Source organism: Camelina sativa, chromosome 5 (genome assembly GCF_000633955.1).
Source record: "Camelina sativa cultivar DH55 chromosome 5, Cs, whole genome shotgun sequence".
NCBI lineage: Eukaryota > Viridiplantae > Streptophyta > Magnoliopsida > Brassicales > Brassicaceae > Camelina > Camelina sativa.
Genome location: NC_025689.1, coordinates 636,553 through 658,914, shown reverse-complemented (window position 1 = coordinate 658,914; position 22,362 = coordinate 636,553). Strand labels below are relative to the sequence as shown.

At 34.1% G+C, this 22,362-nt stretch overlaps 4 protein-coding genes across 5 annotated transcripts; 3 read left to right on the top strand and 1 right to left on the bottom strand.

Moving 5' to 3' along the window:
- On the bottom strand, window positions 2,250-4,415 carry LOC104784631 (NAC domain-containing protein 43). Its single transcript, XM_010509672.2, has 3 exons — window positions 4,135-4,415; window positions 3,538-3,824; window positions 2,250-3,055 (listed from the first exon to the last, which is right to left on the bottom strand). Exons 1-3 carry the CDS (start codon window positions 4,319-4,321, stop codon window positions 2,468-2,470), a joined length of 1,062 nt encoding a protein of 353 aa, XP_010507974.1. The 5' UTR covers window positions 4,322-4,415; the 3' UTR covers window positions 2,250-2,467.
- On the top strand, window positions 12,792-15,279 carry LOC104784630 (probable RNA-binding protein ARP1). The gene is made up of 6 exons (XM_010509671.2): window positions 12,792-13,409; window positions 13,501-13,636; window positions 13,796-13,952; window positions 14,045-14,081; window positions 14,178-14,541; window positions 14,638-15,279. Exons 1-6 carry the CDS (start codon window positions 13,197-13,199, stop codon window positions 14,769-14,771), a joined length of 1,041 nt encoding a protein of 346 aa, XP_010507973.1. The 5' UTR covers window positions 12,792-13,196; the 3' UTR covers window positions 14,772-15,279.
- Window positions 16,986-19,573, top strand: LOC104784629 (two-component response regulator-like APRR9). Of its 2 annotated transcripts, XM_010509669.2 has the most exons (7): window positions 16,986-17,345; window positions 17,479-17,640; window positions 17,754-17,884; window positions 17,980-18,099; window positions 18,282-18,580; window positions 18,670-19,144; window positions 19,232-19,573. In XM_010509669.2, exons 1-7 carry the CDS (start codon window positions 17,156-17,158, stop codon window positions 19,328-19,330), a joined length of 1,476 nt encoding a protein of 491 aa, XP_010507971.1. In that variant the 5' UTR covers window positions 16,986-17,155; the 3' UTR covers window positions 19,331-19,573. The 2 variants fall into 2 exon arrangements, with proteins under 2 accessions (XP_010507971.1, XP_010507972.1); XM_010509670.2 differs by lacking the exon at window positions 16,986-17,345 and having other exon boundaries at window positions 17,558-17,648; window positions 19,232-19,527.
- LOC104784628 (metal tolerance protein 1) lies at window positions 19,737-22,019 on the top strand. The gene is made up of 3 exons (XM_010509668.1): window positions 19,737-19,977; window positions 20,585-20,652; window positions 20,749-22,019. The coding sequence occupies exon 3, from the start codon at window positions 20,749-20,751 to the stop codon at window positions 21,928-21,930; it is 1,182 nt and encodes a 393-aa protein (XP_010507970.1). The 5' UTR covers window positions 19,737-19,977; window positions 20,585-20,652; the 3' UTR covers window positions 21,931-22,019.

Sequence of the window (22,362 nt, the reverse complement as noted above, 5' to 3'; positions counted from 1 at the left end):
TGATTTAAGTTTTTTTTTTCTCTCCATAATCCTTGTGGGTTTGTTAAAGATAAGATATATGTATGATTAATGGTGAGAAATTTAGTAAAGGTAAAGAGAGGAAATGGGTGAGCGATATAGACATCAAAAGACAGTGAACTAAAGAGCATCGACAAAAAATATCTTAATATGCCTTGAGAGAATCATCCTCGAAACTCATTCATGTGAGATAAAGAGAGGGGAAACGATGAAGGACTTTAGGTTAATTTTTGTCGGTAAACCCATTCTCGTCGGACTTTCATCTCCTTTGTGAAGCGATTTTAGCTTTTTGTGTTGTCACGATCGGAAAAAGATGGTGTGTTATAATCATAATTTGTATGCTAATGTGTTTGCATATACATATACATGCATTATGTAAATCACTTACTTTCGATAGTTTTAGTTATTTACAGAGTCGACACTCGACACCACATTTCTTTTTAACAACCAATTTAACGGACGTACGTCTATATGTATATAGTCGTATAGACATAATTAATGTGAGTACCTTCATACCTTGGACACGTGCATGGTATTTTTCGATTCCATGAGATCAAATTATTATTATGTAACTATAACTTAGGAAAAATGTGAAGGTTCCCACCCAACACAAAAGTGATAACGTGGAATATTATATATGGCTTTTTGAGTCGTACGTAGTTGAAATTCTTACGTCCTTATAATATGTCTTTTACTATAGTTAGTAACCCTTCGAACTTTAATCAATGACATGTTTATGTGAATTAATTATGGCGTTAAGGATGAATTGTCAATTTTGCGGGAAGGCATACTTGGGATAATTGATCTCTTGACCGATGCGGCCATACCTCAACATTATACGAGGATAAAGGGAACTTTCACTAATTAAGCTAAGGGGGACAATCCCCATATTGTTTATATCCGAATGTCGGGTTAAGTTGTAATCTGACGTGTAGAAGAAGAAGTTCTTATTACAGATAAATAAGTTGCATTTTTACACTAATTTTTATTTAAAAAAAAACTTAATTATATGAGGTTTAAATTTAATATATTTAAAATTTTCGAATTATTAAATTTAATTAACTTTTAAGTGACTACTGTTCGTTCAAAAACTTAGTAATCTTTATGATGTGTTTGTTTCGGGTGATCGGTAGAACTTGAGAAGACGGGATATTTGACCATGGAGATTGGAGAGTATGCGAGAAAATAAACAAAGCATTGATTTAGTTTGATTCGTTTCTCACTTCTCGCTACGTCACTACAAAAGTACAAATAAACAATGTGTTTTCTGTTAAATAAAAATATTTCTCTAATTTTAGTAAATCGTCATTTCGAATTTTCTTAAAATTTAAAATACTTTCGATAAACATGTTTAAGCGAGAAATTTTGTTTTAAGCGGTAAATTATTATAGCCAAGAAAGTTCTATTAGGTTATCTTATCTTAAGTACTATATCACTCGATACTATGTTTGAGATTAATAGATTATGATTGATTTATATTTTATTTTTATATATAAATAATTGTACTATACGACATTTTTTCCTCATTGAATAAGAACAAGAAAGCATCTACTATTATGTCCACTGCTATTAATGACACTCAATCATAATCTGTTAATCTCAAAATCATACAATCGACTGATAGTACTTGAGATAAGATAGTCCATTATCTGTGCCTACTAAAAACACAGACACACATACAGACATACTATATATGTGTCTATATGATAATAAAATGTATATTATATATGGCTTTTTATAATCCAAAAAGAATTTTGTACGACATCTGGCTTATATTTTATAGTTCGAAGTCTTGCTAAATTGTATAGTATATATTTTGTCATCTGAATCATATATTGATATGTGTTATAACATGAAGCCTAAGGTTACGAAAAACAATTACCTAGGCATTTAGATAGAGGTAGATTTTCTCAGAGTTAAAGAGTTCGCACGGACAAAAAAAAAAAAACACAAATATCACATAAGATTAAGCCAAAGAATCTATAATAGCACTTTGAGCAATGACAAACTGTCACATTTTGATATCGCAAAATATTACTTTTCAACAATTATATAGTTCCTACATTAATTTTTTCCCTGTAATCATATTTTTCAGTTTTCACGATTTTGGGTTAATCTTTTCTCGTAATATCTTTAGTCTATTGTTTATTTCTCTTTCTAGAAGGAAAAATGTGAAATTAAATGGAAGACATTTTGATTGATGAGATAAAATGCTAACCCCATCAATAACGAAATATCTCCTTTTGTGATCTTTATTCCTCCTCTTTTTCTTTTTATATAATATTAATCTATTTTACAATATCTCATAACCACTGTAATTATCACAAATCTGACTTTCTTTTTTAATGTTTCAACAACTATATGGTATGATTATATCTTTTTACACAAATGTGAAATGTCTTCTCTCTGCGTGTGTGTGTCTCTCCCTCTCTCTTTCCCTCCGTTTCCTTTATCCACTACCGTTCGACACGTGACAAAATGGGCCAGGAGATGACGATAGAGACGACGTCGTCGTATTCCATAGCTCCATCTCCGGTGTATATTCCTGAGGTAAACCGGCGTGGTACGAAGCGGACCGGTTTAGACTAGGGTACGGATGATCTTGATCGACGGGTGCCATTGAGTAAGATGTGGGTCCGTTAAGCTGCGAGGCCACGAGGCGGTCCAAAGCCGCCCAGCTAGTAACGAAGCTAGTGTCCACCACGTTGCTGACGTGGATATTATGATTAGTGTCGGGAGTGCTCACGTGGCAGCTGTTGTTGATTGTTTGACTGCTAGGGCTTTCAAGGTTTGGGAGTTTCATGAAAGGGTCAAGATTTAGCTCTTCTTTACAAGATCGCCCCATAAGTTCGAGAAACTGCTCCAGAGTGTCCTCGTTGAAGATCTGAGACGACATCGTCCTCGTCGTGTCTCCGCCACCGCTCAGGGAAGCTCCTCCGACGGGACTGTTTAGGGTTTTGTGAAGATTCTTCTTCTTGAAAATACGACACACCACCCATCCTTCGTCTTGTGATGCTTCCCCTATAATACTCACCACCTTAAATATTCAAAAATAAAATAACATATATCAGCAAAATTCATTATGTGTTTGGACACACAGTCTGGTTAATCCAAAAAAAAAAAGCGTAAAATTTTATATTTCAGTTGTATGTCGTATTATATATATATATATATATAATAATATACAATGGAGATCGAAAATAAATATGTGAATTTTTTATTTTTATATATTCTTTATTTTTTTTCAATTTAAGTTGCAAAAGAACAAACGATTTTCGTAAATTTATGTACGAACATGTGATCAGTTTTTTTTTTCATATATTATGTAATACTTTCTTTGGTCTAGCTACTTGTACGTGTTAATAAAATAATAACTTATTATTATGGTCAATGAATCATAATCAAAACAAAATCGAGATTGTGATGTAAAATGAGACATAACAGTCTCACCATGTTCAAAAGAGAGCCCACATACTTCGATTGAACTCGTAATTAAACGTTTCTGAAATCGATACATACCTCATGAACGGTGACATCCTCATGGGAAATAATGTTATCGTCGAGTCTATATTCATGCATGATCCAGTCAGACTTTTGGCCGTGAGGAGCTCGGCCTTTGTAGAAAACTAGGGTCTTTCTCATCCCAATCCTACGGCCATTGCTATATATGATCTTGTCGCGGCCCGTTGCTTTCCAAAATCCGGCCGCAGTGGCTCGGTTAGTTCTGGTTCCCGTCGGATACTTTTTGTCCTTGTGGCTAAAGAAATACCAGTCGTTTTGTGGCGTTGTTCCTATTTTACACATCTCTGCATAGCGACAAAAATATACAGTAAAGACTTTAAAACATAAATTGTATAACTATTACTAAACCTATATTGGTCTTTGCAGTAACTAACTCCTAATGTAAACAAACAACAGCAACAACTAAGTGTAGATTCTCTGTACTCTAGTCATATTCTCGTAAAAGGATACATGGGAACGTCATGTATCAAAAGTGGTATAGACAAGACAGCCATTTATATATAAGGAAAAAAATATTAATTTCGGAAAATTGGATTAGGAGAGTATGATCGAAACAAGTAGAAAATTAACCCATAATATTTTTTTTTTATAAACCTTGAATATCCCAAGGCTCGAGCTTGTTGAGATCAACGTCGCGAATGACATCCAGATCGATCTCGATGCTATTAACTTTCTTCCGGAGATAATACTGCAACAGCTCTTCCTCGGTCGGGTGAAACCTAAACCCAGGTGGCACTTGAGATTGTCCGTTCACTGATATGCTCATAGATTTGGACATCATCAAAGAGAGTTCAAGATTAACTCAAGAACAGAGCTGTGAGGTTTATTTAATTGTAACTACCGAACTGATGAAAGTTGGAGATGAGAGAGCTAGCGGAGAATGAGTATATATATACTATATATATTTATTGTTGTATAAAAAACAAGATGCATGAGGAAAACGCATGTGTCGCTTTGTGCACCTTTTTTTTTTTTTTTGGGTTTTCTTTAATTATTTTTAAAAATTCAGCTCTTATCATAATTAGCTTTTCCATTTGTTTTCATTAGTTAGTTTGAAAATTAAAATACAACCCTCCACAGAGAAATATTAAGTTCACTGTCAATTATGAATGATTATTATTCTTTTGTTCTTTTTCCACAATTATTAGTTTCAATATTTTTTTGGCCCCTAGTTTAATTTGTTTTGCTATTTAGTTTTCAAATTAAAACGTGAGCCTCACTATAGTGATTTTGTTACACATCTTTTACAAGAACTTAAAATCATCAAATATGACAAGAACAAGCATCGAGATATTATCACTTGGGTTCAAATATGTATAATGTATATTGTTGAAAAAAAAAAACCATCCAATGTATATTTTTTTCTCTCTCAAATTATATGTTCATCTGTTTATTCCATAATATCTAAAACTATGAAATCATCCACCTAAACACTACCGAAAAAGGTACACTAAAGCTTATTAAAAATCCATCTTGATCTATTTATTATATATTTTCATATTGTATATTTTACATTTACAACGAGTTAAGAATTACTGTAAAGAAGAAAAGAAAAAAGAAACATTAAAAGGGATATATAGTTGTCGGATCAAAAAAAAAGGTGATGTAGTAATCAGAAGAAGGAAGAGTAGGCCCCATAAGGCAACTAGATTGTAGGAAGCAAGCCCACATCGTAACGATGACCCTTGACCTTAAAATTTCTATAGAAAAGCTCCCTTTAAACAAATTAACAACCCACACAACTTAGTAGTAAATAATACCTCTTCGTCTTCTTCTCTCTTTTTCCCCTTATAATCTCTTTAGGTATATAAAAACGAGGTTAACGAGCACACACTGTATATGAAAAAATGAAGTCGAAATAGGGTGTGTTAAAAAAGTTTCCCTCCGGAAGATGTGGCTTTTCATCGATAAATAAACAAACGTTTCACTATAAAAGTTTTTTGTTATTTGTAAACGAAAAGGTTGATAATTACTAAAAAAAAAGTTGATGTGACAAGGAGTGTTTTTCCGGATGTGACGAAGGGTTATACACAGTACATATATTTATAATTGTGTGTTGTGTGTGTATGTTATATATATGGGAAACTATCTTCCGAAGAAAGTGGGATATAATGCCCCCTAAACGTAGATTATTTGGTGTTCGAAAGATAGTGGAGTCGGGTAATGACTCATAGTGTTCAAATAGGATTAATAACCGTTTCATTTTTATTAGCTATTGGAAACCTCTTGAGTTACATTTATTTATTATTAGAATGTTTGCTCGATCGTTCGATATAATTTTGTAGTCATAGCATGTAAATAATACTGTAATATATAGAACGGTCAAAGTGCGTGTTGTGTGTTTCTTTTCTAAGTTTTTGTAATAAAATCAAGTTTTGCAACATCTAATCTGTTTTACAAAAACATAGATAATATTGTTCTTTATATTGTGTCCAACTCAATATCCCATCGATTCTTGTATTATATTTTATTCTATATTCCAAATAGTTTTGTTTTTGATCATTTTTTTGATCCGAAGCAGTTTGTTGTTACGTTCTGTTAGAGATCACTATATAAAGGTGAGACTAAGGAAAGGTAACGATGACGTCAAAAACTTACGCTGTAGAAATGTACATGTGTAAGTACATATATATACTTATTGTGTAGAAACGTAATTAATAAAACAAAATTAATGGAGGTAAGGAGCTAGTGTTAATGTGGTTGGAACTAAGACTTTATTTAAGATTAGTTAAGAGACCTTTCTACTATTGTCTAAACACAGAATCATTTTGTTGCGATTCCGGAATTCCATGCTTCAAATCATTATTTTTTAGCTTGATTAGTGACATTGCACCCAACTTTATTTTTGTGTGTGTTTGTCTTTTATAAGTCCATGTTTTTATTGGTTGCGTTGCGCTTTGAAAATACAAAATTTCTAACTACTACTATAAGGACCTGTAGAATTTTACAGGTCAACTATTATATTGATTCTTTCTAGTAGCCAATACAATTAATTCGTATATTTTTATAATTTTGTTTTATACAGGTTGTTTCTATTTTAAATATAACTTCTTATAAGTTCTGAAGATAAATATAAAAACTGGTACTTAAGAAAATAATATTTTTTGAAGATATGATAAATATTTTTGAAACTTATGCATGTTTGAATTTTTTTTTTTTTTTTTATTTATACCGCTCACTAAATTAAAGCATGCTTGTATAATATTTACTTATGCGCAGAAGAATTGCATAAAAGAATTTTGTCTTTGTAGACTTGTATAATATTTAGTACACGTTTTTTCCATTGTGGGTGTTGATATACCATTAGCATCATGCCAACCCGTATCATCAACAACGTACCGTTTAAAAGTAAGATTTAGAAAAAAATTGATGTTTCTGGGCTCCATATTAATTTTGGCATGGAGAAGCTAAGTGAACATACACAGAAGGATGTAAGGTGGGGAGTCCAATAATTTGTTTAATATGAATCTGTTCAAATAACAAGATGCAAATTGGTTTTTGAGTTTATGTATCCTAACTTGTTTTTTTTTCTTTCTATCCATTAACTAAATTCTAATTCGAAATCTTTTAATATTGAATAAAGCTTGATTTTATTTGTATTTAAAAATCACAGAGTTAACAACACATGCATCAATTAAAAATAAACCAATGATTATATATATATATATAACATATTATTTTAATGGAGTTTTTAATCCATTGAAATTCACTAACCAAATAATTTTTAAGGTATCATGCATTATTATTCGTACTTTCCGTTTTTGGTCTTTATAGTCTAATTCCATCTAGATGTCAACATCTAACATAAGTTTAAATTCAGATAGTGATCCAATTGGATACAACACTAATATAACTAGTTTGGTTTTTTTTATAAATTGTTTTTTATAAATTATTTAAAATTTCTACCATTACACCACAGTCACCAAGATATCATTATATCATGATCTATTAATTCGTTATTTTACAAAATTTAACATTATGGCAGAATATATGCGTGGGTTCACGTAAGTTTTGGGGGCATACGTATATAGTAATAGTGTTGGTGTTTTCTCCCCATGGGCACGTGAAGAACTGTAGTTTCATTGACGCTTTTTTTTTGTGTTCAAAGTTTCATTGACGCTTATTGTCAATTATTGGTTTACAAATCGATGTCATAAAACTGTCACATGCATGCTAATATACATATCTGTACGTTCTCAGCGACACGCGCGCGCCCGTGTAATTGTATCAACGCCCCCAATATATTCATTTTACTTGATTACACAACTTTTTTTTTTTGTCTTTCAATTCCAGACCATAATATTTATAATCCAAACTATGATTTTCTGCTGTATTATTTAGGTCATACATATTCTAACCTTTATTGTTATAGATATATCTCGTAGATGATATATAAATTAATGTGTAAATTGGTAATTAAATTTTCAGCTCTTAATTTCTGAAAACTTATAGTTATACACAAAATTACAATTAGTTTAGTTATATTTTTTATATATAGTATATTACTGAATATATTAAAGTCTACAGAGTAATTATTGTTTTTTTTTTTTTTGTAAAAGATATATAATTGGTGATGGATGATATATAATGAAAGGAACTACTGATGGCAGTTTTGTGTTAAAATAATAAATACTTGAATTTGGAAACTCTCTAGAAGTAATAGAAAGTTTGCATGGGAAGCAATCTTAGTTTGGTGAATTTTCGTCAAAATTTGTTAAGCCTAATGGTGAGACGTCATATGACTCTACGCCCCGTTTTCTTTTAATGGCGAGGGGCAATTTTGTAGTTCCATTGATTTTGGACTCTTTCACGATAGTCTTTGTATATTGTTTTGTTTAACAATTTTTTTGTTGTCTTTGAAGTAGGAGTGTTTAGTTACAGCTTGGGACGTTGCCTTTAATCAAAACCAAAGACGTTAATTAGTTTAAATCGTTTTCGACTGGTCCTTTAAAGCATTCGAAACACCATTTACTATGGAAGAGGAGTAAATATATTGACCAACTTCCAACTCTCTAGCTAGTTGATCAGGTTAATGTCGAGATTTTCTGTTTTTTCATAGGAAATATCCGTAAGCTGTACCAGAAGAAGCAAGAGGAGCTGCTGCCCAAAATTAACCTAAAATTTTTATAAGCTTTGCCTCAGAGCTTGAGAAGTTTTCTGAAGGTAATGTATTCTTATATTTTAAAATTGTATAGTACGAAAAAATATCAATTAGTTAAAACTTTTTTAAAGTATGTATTTTATTTACCTTTTCTAACCCGACCAAAATATCTAGCTACATATTTCTTGAAATATTCTCGTTGCGATAATGCATTAACTAGAAGAAAAAAAACTATTCAATATGTATTCTTATGAGGCCTTTAATTTGACCCTTCATCATGTAACAATTAGAATTAAGACGTACACCGTGTCTATGTACAAGCAGTATGCATAATATGAATTTAAATTTGGTATACGTCTATCTCAAGATCATGTAGACATGCATGGGAAGATATCTATAAAATATAAACATGAATACAAAAGACATAAAAAGCCACAGACATTAACGTAACATGATGATTATGAAAATGAATAACGTTTTTCTCCTTAGGTTTGTGAATTTTGTTGATTAATGGCATTTTATTAGAGAGGACCACCCAAATTTGTATAATTTATAGGGTAAACCCAAAGACACAACACACATACACGAAATAAGTAGGATGACCGCCTAATCGTATGGGGAGGGGGGTAATTGATGGGTGATCTGTCATTTTATAATGTAATCATCTCAAAGCATATACGTACGTAGCTAAGACCTACCGTCGCCTGAAACGATAATATTCTTTTATTAAGATATTGTCGTTAAGAGCCGGCAACCAAAAAAAAAGATACGGTCGTAAATATTCCAGTATCTCGTCTAACAATATGAAGTATAACTATTTTCTACGATTAACTTCGTATTAAAAAGGGTCTTCTTTCAAGCGCAATTTGTTTCTTATTCGCTCAAAATGCAAAAGAGAAAACTTTATGTTTTTCAACTATTTTCTACGATTAACTTCGTATTGTAAACCGAAATTTAGACTTTTAAAGCATACACGCTTGTCGCTTAAATATTCTAGGATATCAGAATAGTTATATTTTCTATTTCGTTATACTGTATATATATAGTTTACCCAAAGGTCCCAAACCCACATTAACTCAAAGGTAAAATAACAAAAAGGTGAAAACCCGTGTTCTAACAATTATCGATTTTTATTTTCTTTCTTTGTATGAATGTTATTTTATCAAAAATTTCAGTTACAGTATGTTGTATTTATGTATATTCAATGTAAATTATTATACATGACACTTGTCACATTAAGGTTTTGATTTCAACTAAATCTCATTACCTTTCAAATTTTGCTGGTTGGTGATGCTGCTTGGAAATCCGATTCCGAATCATTGTTAGATTTTTAATGTAATCTTTGTCGTCTTATATTTGTGCTCTTCTACTCACTGGTATCTATTGACGAACACGTATCTAATTAATTACATGCATGACAGGATCAGGTGCGTATCTTTTTAAAATAAAATAATTAGCTAATACGATTATTTTAATTCTAGTTTTGAACCATGCATGGTCAAATTGCTGTAAAATTTGTCCTTTTTTAATACATTCATACATACATTATGCATTGCAAAGCATGCATTTCAGATATTGATATTCAAAAGCTATAGTATAATGTTTTCATCAGCCTTTTATATGACGCATTCACCCAATCGATAGTTACATTAGATTTGTCTCTTCGTGATGATTGTGTCCCTATAGACTGCAAAATATAGCAATCTTTTGTATAGCTAAGCGACCTAAGACAGGACACAGCGGTCTGCTAATTTTGGTTAAGCTGCGTGAATCGTTATTGATTTGGAAATCAGGATGTACATTTTCATGGAAGTCGATATCGTTCAACTTATAGAGTTAGGCACATGTTAGATATATATATCTGAATGCGTTAGTATCAAAGTTACAAGATATTTTTTCATTGTACTTATATTTTGTTGAAACATATTGAAAGCTATTATAACCAATTAATGTTAACAAAAAACTACCTACTACTACTGAGCTACACTTAATTACTAATTATTATTTTGTTCTATCAACCTTAACATATAAAATTTACAACCCGAATTTACTATTCAATTCAGTTGGAGGTTAAAGTAAACCTGAAATTTTTAATTAAACTTATAATGAGTCTTGGACGATTGGGCCTAGTGTGATACGTGCACACACATAGGTTAAAATTTAAAACAGCGTAAATAAAGTGTAATAATGGGCTTCACAGACATGGACTTAAAAAAGCCCACAGAGAGAGCCTTGCTATCTTATCTCTTTTCAAGGACACGATCGTAATAATATTAAAAAGTATTATAATATATTTTCCTTTTTTTTTAATGTAAATGATATCTCCTTTTTTACTAAAGTCCCATTTGCTGCCAACGAATATTCCACCACGTGGCAAATGAGAAACGTTGACGGTCAAAATAACGGAATCCGTATGATTCGCTGTCACGTTCATAACGCCACGGACACGACACACAAAAAACCCAATCAAACAGCGTTCTAACGGATTTCAGACTTTAAGGAAACAAAATCGCTGGACACGTCACGCGTCAATTAAGTAAACCCTCTTCTTTTTTTTTTTTTGGTAAACAGTATAAAACCATCACTGAGATCAATGATCCCATGCACGCGGGACCACGTACGCGTGGTTAAGTCTTGTCATCTTACACCGTTGGATGAAAAAGTGAGATTTATCCAACGGTGGTTCTTGTGCAAGTTGAGAAAAAAATATAAACTTAGAATTTTTTTTCTTATACTAATGTTTGGAAAGTGGCTGAGCATTAACATGTGCATGCCTGCCTGTATCTTGCAGCCTTCATGTGGATTTATCAGTGCGACACTATCCATCATCAAATTAGGAACTCATATCTACACTTTCTTTATACTAAAAAAACTACATTTAAAATCAAATATCTACATTCCAAAACCAAACGTATTAGTCTAGCAGACGACGTGCCACAAAATCAAAAGAGAGGATTTGTAAATTATAACTCATGCCATATATATATGGATCCCATATATACAGCCTACAGGTCACTTGATTGATTAGTTGTTGTTAAGGAAAAGAATAAAGTTTTGGTCTACCAAATTTTTCGAATGTTAAATTGACTTTTACACCGTGTTCTGACAATATGCATGTGTTGTTGATATATTCAGCTACAATGGTTCACGAATCACGTACAAACCACAATACCTATATACTAACTTAATATAGTTGTCTAACTATGTAATAATCGATACTTTGATTTTTTCGACTTGTCTGATGAAGCTTTGCATGTTTTTTCCACTAACAATGGTATTTAGGACTTTATAGGTCTTGCCACTAATTTTAGCAAAATCTTTTCGTCTTTTTTTTTTTTTCCATAATATAATGCTTTTAGTTGAGAGAAAACGGCTAAAAAAAACGGCTAATGATTGGTAGACACATCGATCATTCGTTAACAAAATATTTTAGACTATAGTATAATATGGAAACAAAAAAAAAAATGCATACATTTCCACAATTACCGTTAGTACTTAATAGTATGTAAATAGTGACAGATGATGATACATATTTGACGGCTCTGATCGAATAAAAAAGAAACTTGTACTACCAAACTTTATTAAAAGACAAGCTAATTAAAATGAAAAAAAAAAAAATATTCTGCAAATGTTTTGAGGAAGACAACCTGGCTTCTGTGTTAAAAAAAAACCAGGTCTGCCCTACTACAATTATAATTATCTCATTCTTTTTTTTTGATAAATTTGAAAAAAATACAAACTATCCAAAAAATTCAAAAAAAGAGAGAGTATTTAGAAGCTTGTGCCAGAAAGTCAAGACCCATAAAAAATTCATTCTTTATACTTCATAGTATATTACATTATACATGTGCAAATTAATTCAAAATAAACCAAGAAATTACATAATTTATACATATACATTATACCTTTCTATAGTGTAAAACTGGGGAGAAATTTAAAAACTTTTTTTCACCCTTATTTTTATTTATCCTTAGAGAGGAACGGTCAAAGTTAAATAAAATAAGAATTTTTATAAATCGAGAATTTTGTAGACTTCAAGAGAGGGAGGTTGAAGACAGCGAAGCAAATGGTTTTTTTTATGCAGCGGACCCAACACAAAGATTAAACAGATATTATCAACGCATAGTATATAAATACAGCGAAAAAGGTAAAATTGGGGTCTCTGGCTTTTCCTCAATATTTCAATTGGTCCTCTCTCTCTTCTCTCTTCTCTCTATAGGGCTCCATTGTCGTCTCGTCGTCGTGGGTTCCCACTAGCAGCTTTCTTGTCTTCCTCCATTGGTTTCTCTCCCCCTTTTCTTTTCCTTCAATCAACCAAAACAGAGGTTTTTTTGCTCTTTCTCTATTGTTTCACTCTTTTAGGTCCAAAGTTTTCATCTTTCTTTTATTTTGTTTCGTATTCTGTGAATCGTTTTTGTTTTACTGAGGAGTGGTAAAGTTCAGTTTTTAAAGATTTTTGGGTGTTTGGGTTAAGAAAGCCATAGAGAGAGAGAGAAAGATTGAAACTTTCATGTGAAATTTTTTAGGGTTTGTGAATTGGGGAAAAAGCAATCAGATGGCTCAACAGAGACAGTTTCAGATGGAAGGTAATCATAATAATAGTAGTGGTAGTACGAACGATACCAAGTTGACGAAAATCTTCGTGGGAGGATTAGCCTGGGAGACGCAGAGAGATACAATGAGGCGTTACTTTGAACAGTTTGGTGACATTGTTGAAGCTGTTGTCATTACTGACAAGAACACTGGAAGATCCAAAGGATATGGATTTGTATGTGTTTCTTCTTTCTTCTTCTACGTTTCTTTTGTTAAAGTTTTTACCTTTTTTTTTTTACTAACGGCTGTGGTTTTGATTTGATCAGGTGACGTTTAAGGATGCTGAAGCAGCCATGAGAGCTTGTCAGAATATGAATCCTGTGATTGATGGAAGAAGAGCTAATTGTAACCTCGCTTGTCTTGGTGCTCAGAAACCTCGTCCTCCTACTTCTCCTAGACATGGTTTTTTTTTTTTAACTCTCTCTCTCTCTTTCTCTAGAATGCAATGGAAACTGCTAGCTTTAGGGTGATTGAAAAAAATCTGATCTTTTTGGATCTTGTTACTTGATTAACACGTGAAAGAGTCAAGTATTGATTTAATAAAGAAACTTTGATTTGCAGGAGCAGGGAGATTCAGATCACCAGGATCAGGAGTAGGATTAGTTGCTCCTTCTCCTCAGTTTCGAGCCTCTTCTTCTTCCTCTGCTTTTGTTCATCAGCACCAACAACAACAACAACACACTGGTCAATTCCCATTTCCTTACCCTGCTGCTTACGGGTAAGCCTAATATCATCACATCAATAACAATCGATTCTTGTTAATGTGTGTAGTAAGGCCTAAAATGAATGTTTGTGTATCTTCTTCTGCAGATTTGCTGGCTATTCTCAAGAGGGAATGTACCCAATGGTTAGTTACTTTCATAGATCTCTCACAATGTAACTTGTTTCCATTTCACTAATTAATCTTTGAAGTTCTTATGTATGTGTTTTTTTTGGTTTGCAGAACTACTACAATCATCATCTCTATGGAGGACAACAGTTTTCACCATATGTGGGACATCCATCATCAGGATCAACAGGAATGTACCATGGCTATTATCCATTCTATGCTCAATACAACGCAGCACAAAGTAGCAATCAAGCTCAAGCTCAAGCTCAACATCATCAAGGTTTCAGCTTTCAGTACACTGCACCACCACCTCCTCCTCTGCTGCAATATCCTTACTTGCCTCACCAGCAACACTTTAGTTCTCAGCAGCAATTCAGCTCTCAGCAGCAGCCTCCGCCTCCAGTCCTCTCCCTCCCAACCTCTCTAGCTCTATCATTGCCATCAACTTCATCACCATCCTCTACAACTTCCACCTCAGGTTTGATTTCACAACTCAAAAATCTTAATTGAAAAACCATTGGACACATTGTTTTGAATCATGCTTGATTCTAATGTTTTGTTGCGTATTATCTAGCTGCAACGACAGCAGCAACAAAAAGAGTAGTTATTACTACAGCGACAAAGAATGCAGCAGCAGCAGCTGAAACAAGCAGCACCAAAGATGGCCATGAAGCAATTACAACATCAACCATCAAGATAGAAGATTGATTCAGTACTACTACTACTACAATAGCCAGAGCAAGGGATAAACTTCAGTGTACACTAACTCATCATCAATCTCTCCAACAACGTTGCTAGAAACATTCATTCATCGGTCTTAGGAGTCTAGAATCTTAATTAGTACTACTACTTAGGAGAAGGAGGAAGGAAGGAAGAAGAAGGAAACAATCATATCACATTCTTTTTTTTTTTGTTGGTTATTTCAAGATTCATATTGCATTTTAGGTTAAAGAATCAAGAGAAGGCATTGGTTGCCTTTTTTAGATTCTTAGAAGAAGGAAAAAAAAAACATGGATGGATGCAGAAAGCATCATCATCAGATTATTACATTCATTTGGGGATTTATTTTTCAGGTTCAGAAGAAATGTTTTATGTCTTCTTTTGAACCCAAACTGGATTTCTAAGCTTCGGATAAGCCTTAGAAATCCCTTTTTTTCTTTTTTCTTTTCACATATGTAATTCTTGAAATTGTTATAATTCAGTCACATTGCTTCTTCTTAGTAATATTTGTTCATTATTTATTTAATTAATCAGTTGGTTCGTTCTAGGGAAAGTGAAACTCAAAATCCGTTCATCCTTCGCTTTCACCTAGCTAGAATTTTCTACTACTTTTTTGAATATATTTAAAAAATTGAAACTTTTTATAAAAAACAATTAAATTTTGAAATGGTATGATCATTTCATTTTGCTTTTAAAGGGGTTCTCAGTAAAAATGATGATTATGTTATCTTTGGATTCCAAAGGGGATCTTATGAAGACAAAAAAGTACCGGTCAAAAGACCGTTGGAATAAACGGATCTATCTTCTTTTTCATCCCTCTCTATGGATAATATTTCATGACTACTACTAGTATTATTTTAAAATATACCCAACTCTTGTTTTTTTCCTAGTAACCAAAACAGTTATATAACCAAAACATTTAAAAAAAAAAACTTATGTGACACTTGTAGCAGAATAGACAGACACATGGAAGTCGTCTTTGTCTGCAATGTATAAAGGGAAACTGGACCCAAAAAAATGTATTTGGAATTGAGTATTACTATGCAACAACATTGCATGATGAGTGAAACTACCAATAAAATAAAATATGGTCAGACTTGTGAAACAAAAACATTATGTAAAATTCAGACTCAGGTTTCATTTTCACCAAAAAGACAAAATTTGTTAAGAGCCGAAGTATACAAAATTGTTGGGCTATTTTTTTAAAAAATATAAGGCCTAAATGATTCTAAAGCCCATTATTGACATATGTGTAACTAAGTTGGCCATAAAAAGCTTATAGCCTTAGATATGTAAACACGCAAGAATATGTTTACATTATTTATTACGTACTGTCCTAATCATATAGATCGGAAGATATTTTTCTCTTATTAATTTAATGATGGGACAATTTATTTTTGTCTACGCAAAGCAAAGTTTTAGAGGGGGGTATTAAACTTAGATTTTAAAGGATTTGATAGGACTTTAAATTTTTAGTATTTTATAGATGGTTCTAGAACTCCTTTTGATATCCACAGAAAATTTATTTAATAAAAAAAAATATCATTCCGTTTTCCATTTCCAAATTTACGCGGCCACTACAAAAATTTAATTTTAATAAAGCTAGTGGCATTTAATATATAAACTATAAAGCAACCAAATTGTTAATTCCTAGTTGAAAAGTTAAATATGATATATAATTTGCTTTATGGAAAAAAGAGAAAAAAAAAAGGCCATCCAATTTGAATGATACATGGGAGGCTAGAAGGAAAAAAAATAAAAATCTCTTGTACTTTAAAGTTTTATTAAATCCAACCAAAGAGATCAATACTGAGCCACAGAAAAGAAAATAGAAAAACACGTGTCAAGCGCGTGACCACGAGATGATTACTCAGGCGAATATCTTCACTTCCGTAGAGGAACCAGGTAAATGACACGTGTAAATGTGGACCTGAGAAGCAGAGGAGAGAGAGAGGAGGACCACCTCCACCGAATCAGCCGCGATACAGAGAAAATCAAAACAATGGCTCATATTAAGCCACGTCAGCTCAGTGAAGGCCCGCCCTTTATTTCTCACCGTTAATTAGATTTCTCTATTTGTTTATTTCTCTTTCTCTACAAGTCTTCTTCCTTCCTTCCTTCTTCTTTGATTGTTAGATATTTTTTTTCGTGGTTCTGATCCAAAGATACCATTTAAAAAAAAAGAGTTTCTTTTTTTCTTCTTCTTCATCTTCAACATCTTCTCTGATATTTTCTCTCTCTATCTCTCTCTCTCTCCAAGATCTGTTATTAATCTCGAGTCTCGTTTCGTTTGCTTTGTTTTGACTTTTGTTGTTGTTACCGAGTTCTGTTTTTTTTCTTTGTTTGTCCTGTTTGTTTTGAGCTCTGATTCGATGGGGGAGATTGTGGTTTTAAGTAGTGATGATGGTATGGATACGATTAAGAACAACAGAGTCAAGTCATCTGAAGTTGTTCAGTGGGAGAAGTATTTGCCTAAAACTGTTCTTAGGGTTTTGTTAGTTGAATCTGATGATTCAACTCGTCAAATCATCACTGCCCTTCTTCGTAAATGCTGTTACAAAGGTCTATTCATCTTTTCTTCATTTCGTTTTATCTTAAAGTTTGCTTCTTTCTTTGTATGCCTTGATTGATTTTTGAATATGTTTGACCTGTGGAACTAAAAAAACTCGATCTTGCTTGTTTTGATTTGATACAGTTGTAGCTGTTTCTGATGGTTTAGCTGCTTGGGATATACTTAAGGAGAAGTCACATAACATTGATCTTGTACTAACAGAGCTGGATTTGCCTTCTATATCTGGTTTTGCTCTACTTGCTTTGTGTATGGAGCATGAACCTTGCAAGAACATTCCTGTCATAAGTACGATGGTGATCCCCTTAGTCCTTTATGCCTTATAAAAACGCCTCTTTTTGAGTTTATTTTTTTTTATTTTTGTGTGTTCTCATATGCTTTATTTTGGTTGAAATGAATAGTGATGTCTTCGCAAGATTCGATAAAAATGGTGTTAAAATGTATGCTGAGAGGTGCTGCTGATTATCTTATTAAACCCATGAGGAAAAACGAGTTGAAAAATCTATGGCAACATGTTTGGAGACGACTTACTGTAAGATATTTTTTTCCTTTTTTGGTGTTTTGAAGTTCGTTTCCTTCTGTTTGTAGTTTGAAAGACTTAATTGTGTGTTTTTGGTGTTGAATCAGTTGCGTGATGATCCTACGGCTCATGCTCAAAGTTTACCAACTTCACAGCAGAACCTTGAAGATACTGATGAAACTAGTGCTGATTCCAGATATCATTCCGACCAAGGAAGTGGTGCTCAGGTATATAGATGTTACCACTGTCTTGGTTACGTGATATATGTGTATGATTAGATTTTGTATGAGTTGTGGCTGGACTCTGAAGTCTTTTTAACTTGAGATTGTATTGTATTGTCACTTTTCCAGAGCTTTTGTTTATTGCATTTCACAAGAAGCTGATATTGTGTACATGCAAATTTATGCAGGCTATCAGCTATAACGGTCACAACAAGGTTCTGGATAATGCCAAATCACTGGATGAAAGGGACGAGGTTAAGGATTCTTGTAGAAATGAGAAAAAGCCTGAATCTTTTGATGTGACAATGGATTTGATTGGTGGAATCGACAAACGGCCTGAGAGTATCTATGAAGAAAACAGTCCTGACGCGTGTGCTGGTCCCGAGCTTGGACTCTCTCTGAAAAGATCTTGCTCTGTTAGTTTTGAGAACCAAGATGAAAGCAAGCATCAAAAGCTTAGTCTATCTGACGCATCAGCTTTCTTAAGGTCAGTGTGTTTCCTTGCTCGAAAAATAGAATGCCTCCAATCTTTTTGATGAGTGTTTTAATGAAACAACTTTACTTGTTAACTTGCAGATTTGAGAATAACAAGGCAGCAGAGAAAGCAGTGGTCGGTTTAGAGGCGAGTAGTTCAGGTGAGCCAAAGACACCAACAGAATCACATGAAAAGTTAAGAAAAGTGAGATCTGATCAAGGAAGCGCCACAACGAGCAGCAACCAGGAGAATATAGGATCATCAAGCATAACCGGACAGAACGAGTTAAGCATCCCTCACCAAGTTATTCCGTCTGCAGTTACAAATCAAGTTCAAAATCCGCAAGATTCTCCAGTTCCAGTAGTAGAATCAAGTCGTTTGAAAGCTAGCAAGGAAGCAGAAGTTGGATCTCAAAGCACATGCAACACAGATGAGGGGAGAGCAGGACAAAGTAGCAGCACAGAGAAAAAGCCAAAGGAAGAAGAAAGTGCACAACAACGTTGGAGTCGGAGTCAAAGAGAAGCTGCACTGATGAAATTCAGGTTAAAGAGGAAAGATCGATGCTTTGATAAAAAGGTAAGAGACACACACAACAAGCTTTGATTGTCATAAACAGAATCCGAATCAAATACACAGGAACGAACTGATTCAATGGATATACAGGTTCGATACCAGAGCAGGAAGAAGCTAGCTGAACAACGTCCACGAGTGAAAGGCCAGTTCGTGCGTGCCGTCAATTCAGACTCGTCTACTAAAGCCTGAAACAGCTCAACAAAAAAAAGTTTTTATAAGTTTTATCACTCGATTTCTTTTGTTAGTTTCATTACAATAGAAACGAAACTTATTTAGATTTGTTTTTCTTTAGTGTGCTTTTTTTGTTTCTTGATTGGCTACTTCTGAGAGTAACTTTTGTATATATACAACTCTGATAAATGAGGAGTTCGTTATGTTAAAAACCATAACCAAATCAATCATTGGGCTAAACCGCCTCTCCGAACCGGTCAATCATAATTTGGATTGGTTAGCGGTTCAACAGTTGGCCGGTAAGAGAACCAATCATTGAATGAAGAAATAAATTGGTAAAAAGACAGCAAATATTACCGGTCCATAGATTTCGGCCACGTGTTCCTCATTATTACCGTGAAAGGGAAAGGAAAAGATCCAATATGGAACCACAGAGATTCGATAGACACTTTGAGAGAGATCTGCCGGAGGAGATAAGAGAGAAAGCGGACCCAAAAATAAAAATAAAAAAGGGGTTAGGTGGGTGGATCTCTCATGTAATCGGTGCTCCCCCCCTCGAAGTTTTTTCCTTTTTTAAAAAATAAAGCTTTCTCCTTTTCGCCGCCTCTAACCCTGCACAGAGAATCTTCAATTCCCTAACTTGAATCTCTCATCTCTCTCTCCTGGTGAGTCTCTTTCTCTCTCTGTTTTACTTAGGCTTTGTGTTAGCTAGGGTTTTTTGTTTTCAATTGTTGGAGCTGCTTTCTGAACCCTTCGTCTTCCTCACCCACGCGGCAAGCCCACTTTTTTTTTTTTTTAGGGTTTGGTGTTTTCCTCAAAATCTGACTTTTTAAAAAATTTGGAATTGGTCTTTTGCTGGGGAAGTTTGGATTTTTTATTGTTGTGTCGAACTTGAATCAGTATTTGGTGATGCATTATGAATCGTGTCATTCTGAATCGTGTTAGGGTTTGTAGATTCTTCACTTTCTGACATCTGACATCTGGAATTGGTCTGATTGGGACACTTTTGATTCTCTTTTACTGTTGTTTGTTTATTTATTGGGTGTCAAACTTGATTCGATATCTGTATTATTTTTGGCTTTTGACTCTTAACTTCTGATGATTATTATATGGTGTGAAACCGTTGACTAGTTTGTTTTTTTAAAGTTCCTTCGTTTGTGTTTTGCTTGAAGAGTTCCTCCTTCTGTAGCTCTCTACTAGTTGTGGTATACATGTACTAGTCCTCTGATTTGTTATTACTTGATAATTTTGCTTTCTTTTTTGTTGAAACAGATTACCGAATTCGGAAAGCTATTGTTTTGGTTCATTTGAGTTGGGGTTCCGTTATCTTATCATCCGAGGTAACTGATTTGTGGTTTGCTTATTGAGTTCTCTAGAGCCATTCAGGCCTTTGTTTTGTTGATTTCTCATTGTCCCTTTACGTTTTCTCTTTGCAGATGGAGTCTTCAGGTTCTCAGCATAGTCACATTGTTGAGGTTAATGTTGTAAAATCTGGTGAAGAAAGAATTACTGTGGGAACCAAAGTATGTGGAGAAGCGCCCTGTGGGTTCTCAGATGCTAAGAATGCTTCCGGGGATGCTGCAGAACGCTCTGCTTCTATGCGTAAGCTTTGTATCGCGGTCGTGCTGTGTCTAGTGTTCATGAGCGTTGAGGTTGTTGGTGGGATCAAAGCCAATAGTTTGGCCATTCTAACCGATGCTGCACATTTGCTCTCTGACGTTGCTGCCTTTGCGATCTCGCTGTTCTCATTGTGGGCTGCTGGTTGGGAAGCCACTCCTAGGCAGACTTACGGGTTTTTCAGGATTGAGATTTTGGGAGCTCTTGTCTCTATCCAGCTCATTTGGTTGCTCACGGGTATTTTGGTGTATGAAGCCATTATCAGGATTGTTACCGAGACCAGTGAGGTTAATGGATTCCTCATGTTTCTTGTTTCTGCGTTTGGTCTACTGGTGAACATCATCATGGCTGTTCTGCTTGGGCATGATCATGGTCACAGTCATGGGCATGGGCATAGCCATGGTCATGACCATCACGATCACGGTGGGGTTACTGTTACTACCCATCACCATAATCATGATCATGGTCATAGCCATGGAGAGGACAAGCACCATGCTCATGGGGATGTTACTGAGCAATTGTTGGACAAATCAAAGACTCAAGTGGCGGAAAAAGAGAAAAGAAAGAGGAACATCAATGTCCAGGGAGCTTATCTTCATGTCCTTGGGGATTCCATCCAGAGTGTTGGTGTTATGATTGGAGGAGCTATCATCTGGTACAATCCTAAATTGAAGATAGTGGATCTTATCTGTACGCTTGTCTTTTCGGTTATTGTCTTGGGAACAACCATCAACATGATTCGAAGCATTCTAGAAGTATTGATGGAGAGTACACCAAGAGAGATTGATGCCACACAACTCGAAAAGGGTTTGCTCGAAATGGAAGAAGTGGTGGCTGTTCATGAGCTTCACATTTGGGCAATCACAGTGGGAAAAGTGCTATTGGCTTGCCATGTCAACATCAGACCAGAAGCAGATGCAGATATGGTACTCAACAAGGTGATTGATTACATCCGCAGGGAGTATAACATTAGTCATGTTACGATACAAATCGAGCGCTAAAAACTAAAAGCAAAGCAAGATCTGATGAGGGGTTTTTGTATCAGCATTCTCATTAACAATAATATTAATAAAGTTTCTACCTTTTTCCACTTGCTTGGTTCTTTTGCTTTATAGTTATAAGTCATGATCGTTTGGTTGTGCACAAGTAAGCATTATTCCTCTTCAAGGAAGAAACTTTTTGTCCTTGTTTCAAAAAGGGTGAAAGGACACAACTGCTTAGAACTGATACGTCATCTTAACTTTTCTGAGATTAGGTCTGCCTTCATTTAAGATTCATTATCTTCCTAGGAGTCAGAGGGCTTGTGGTAGTGTTAGAAGCAGAATCTGACTGATTGTTAGGGGGGGTTTAATTGATACGTCACTAGTGGGTCATGTTTGTCCTGAGAGCAAGTAACCAGAGCTTTTAAGTTACATCAACAAGTACACACAAAG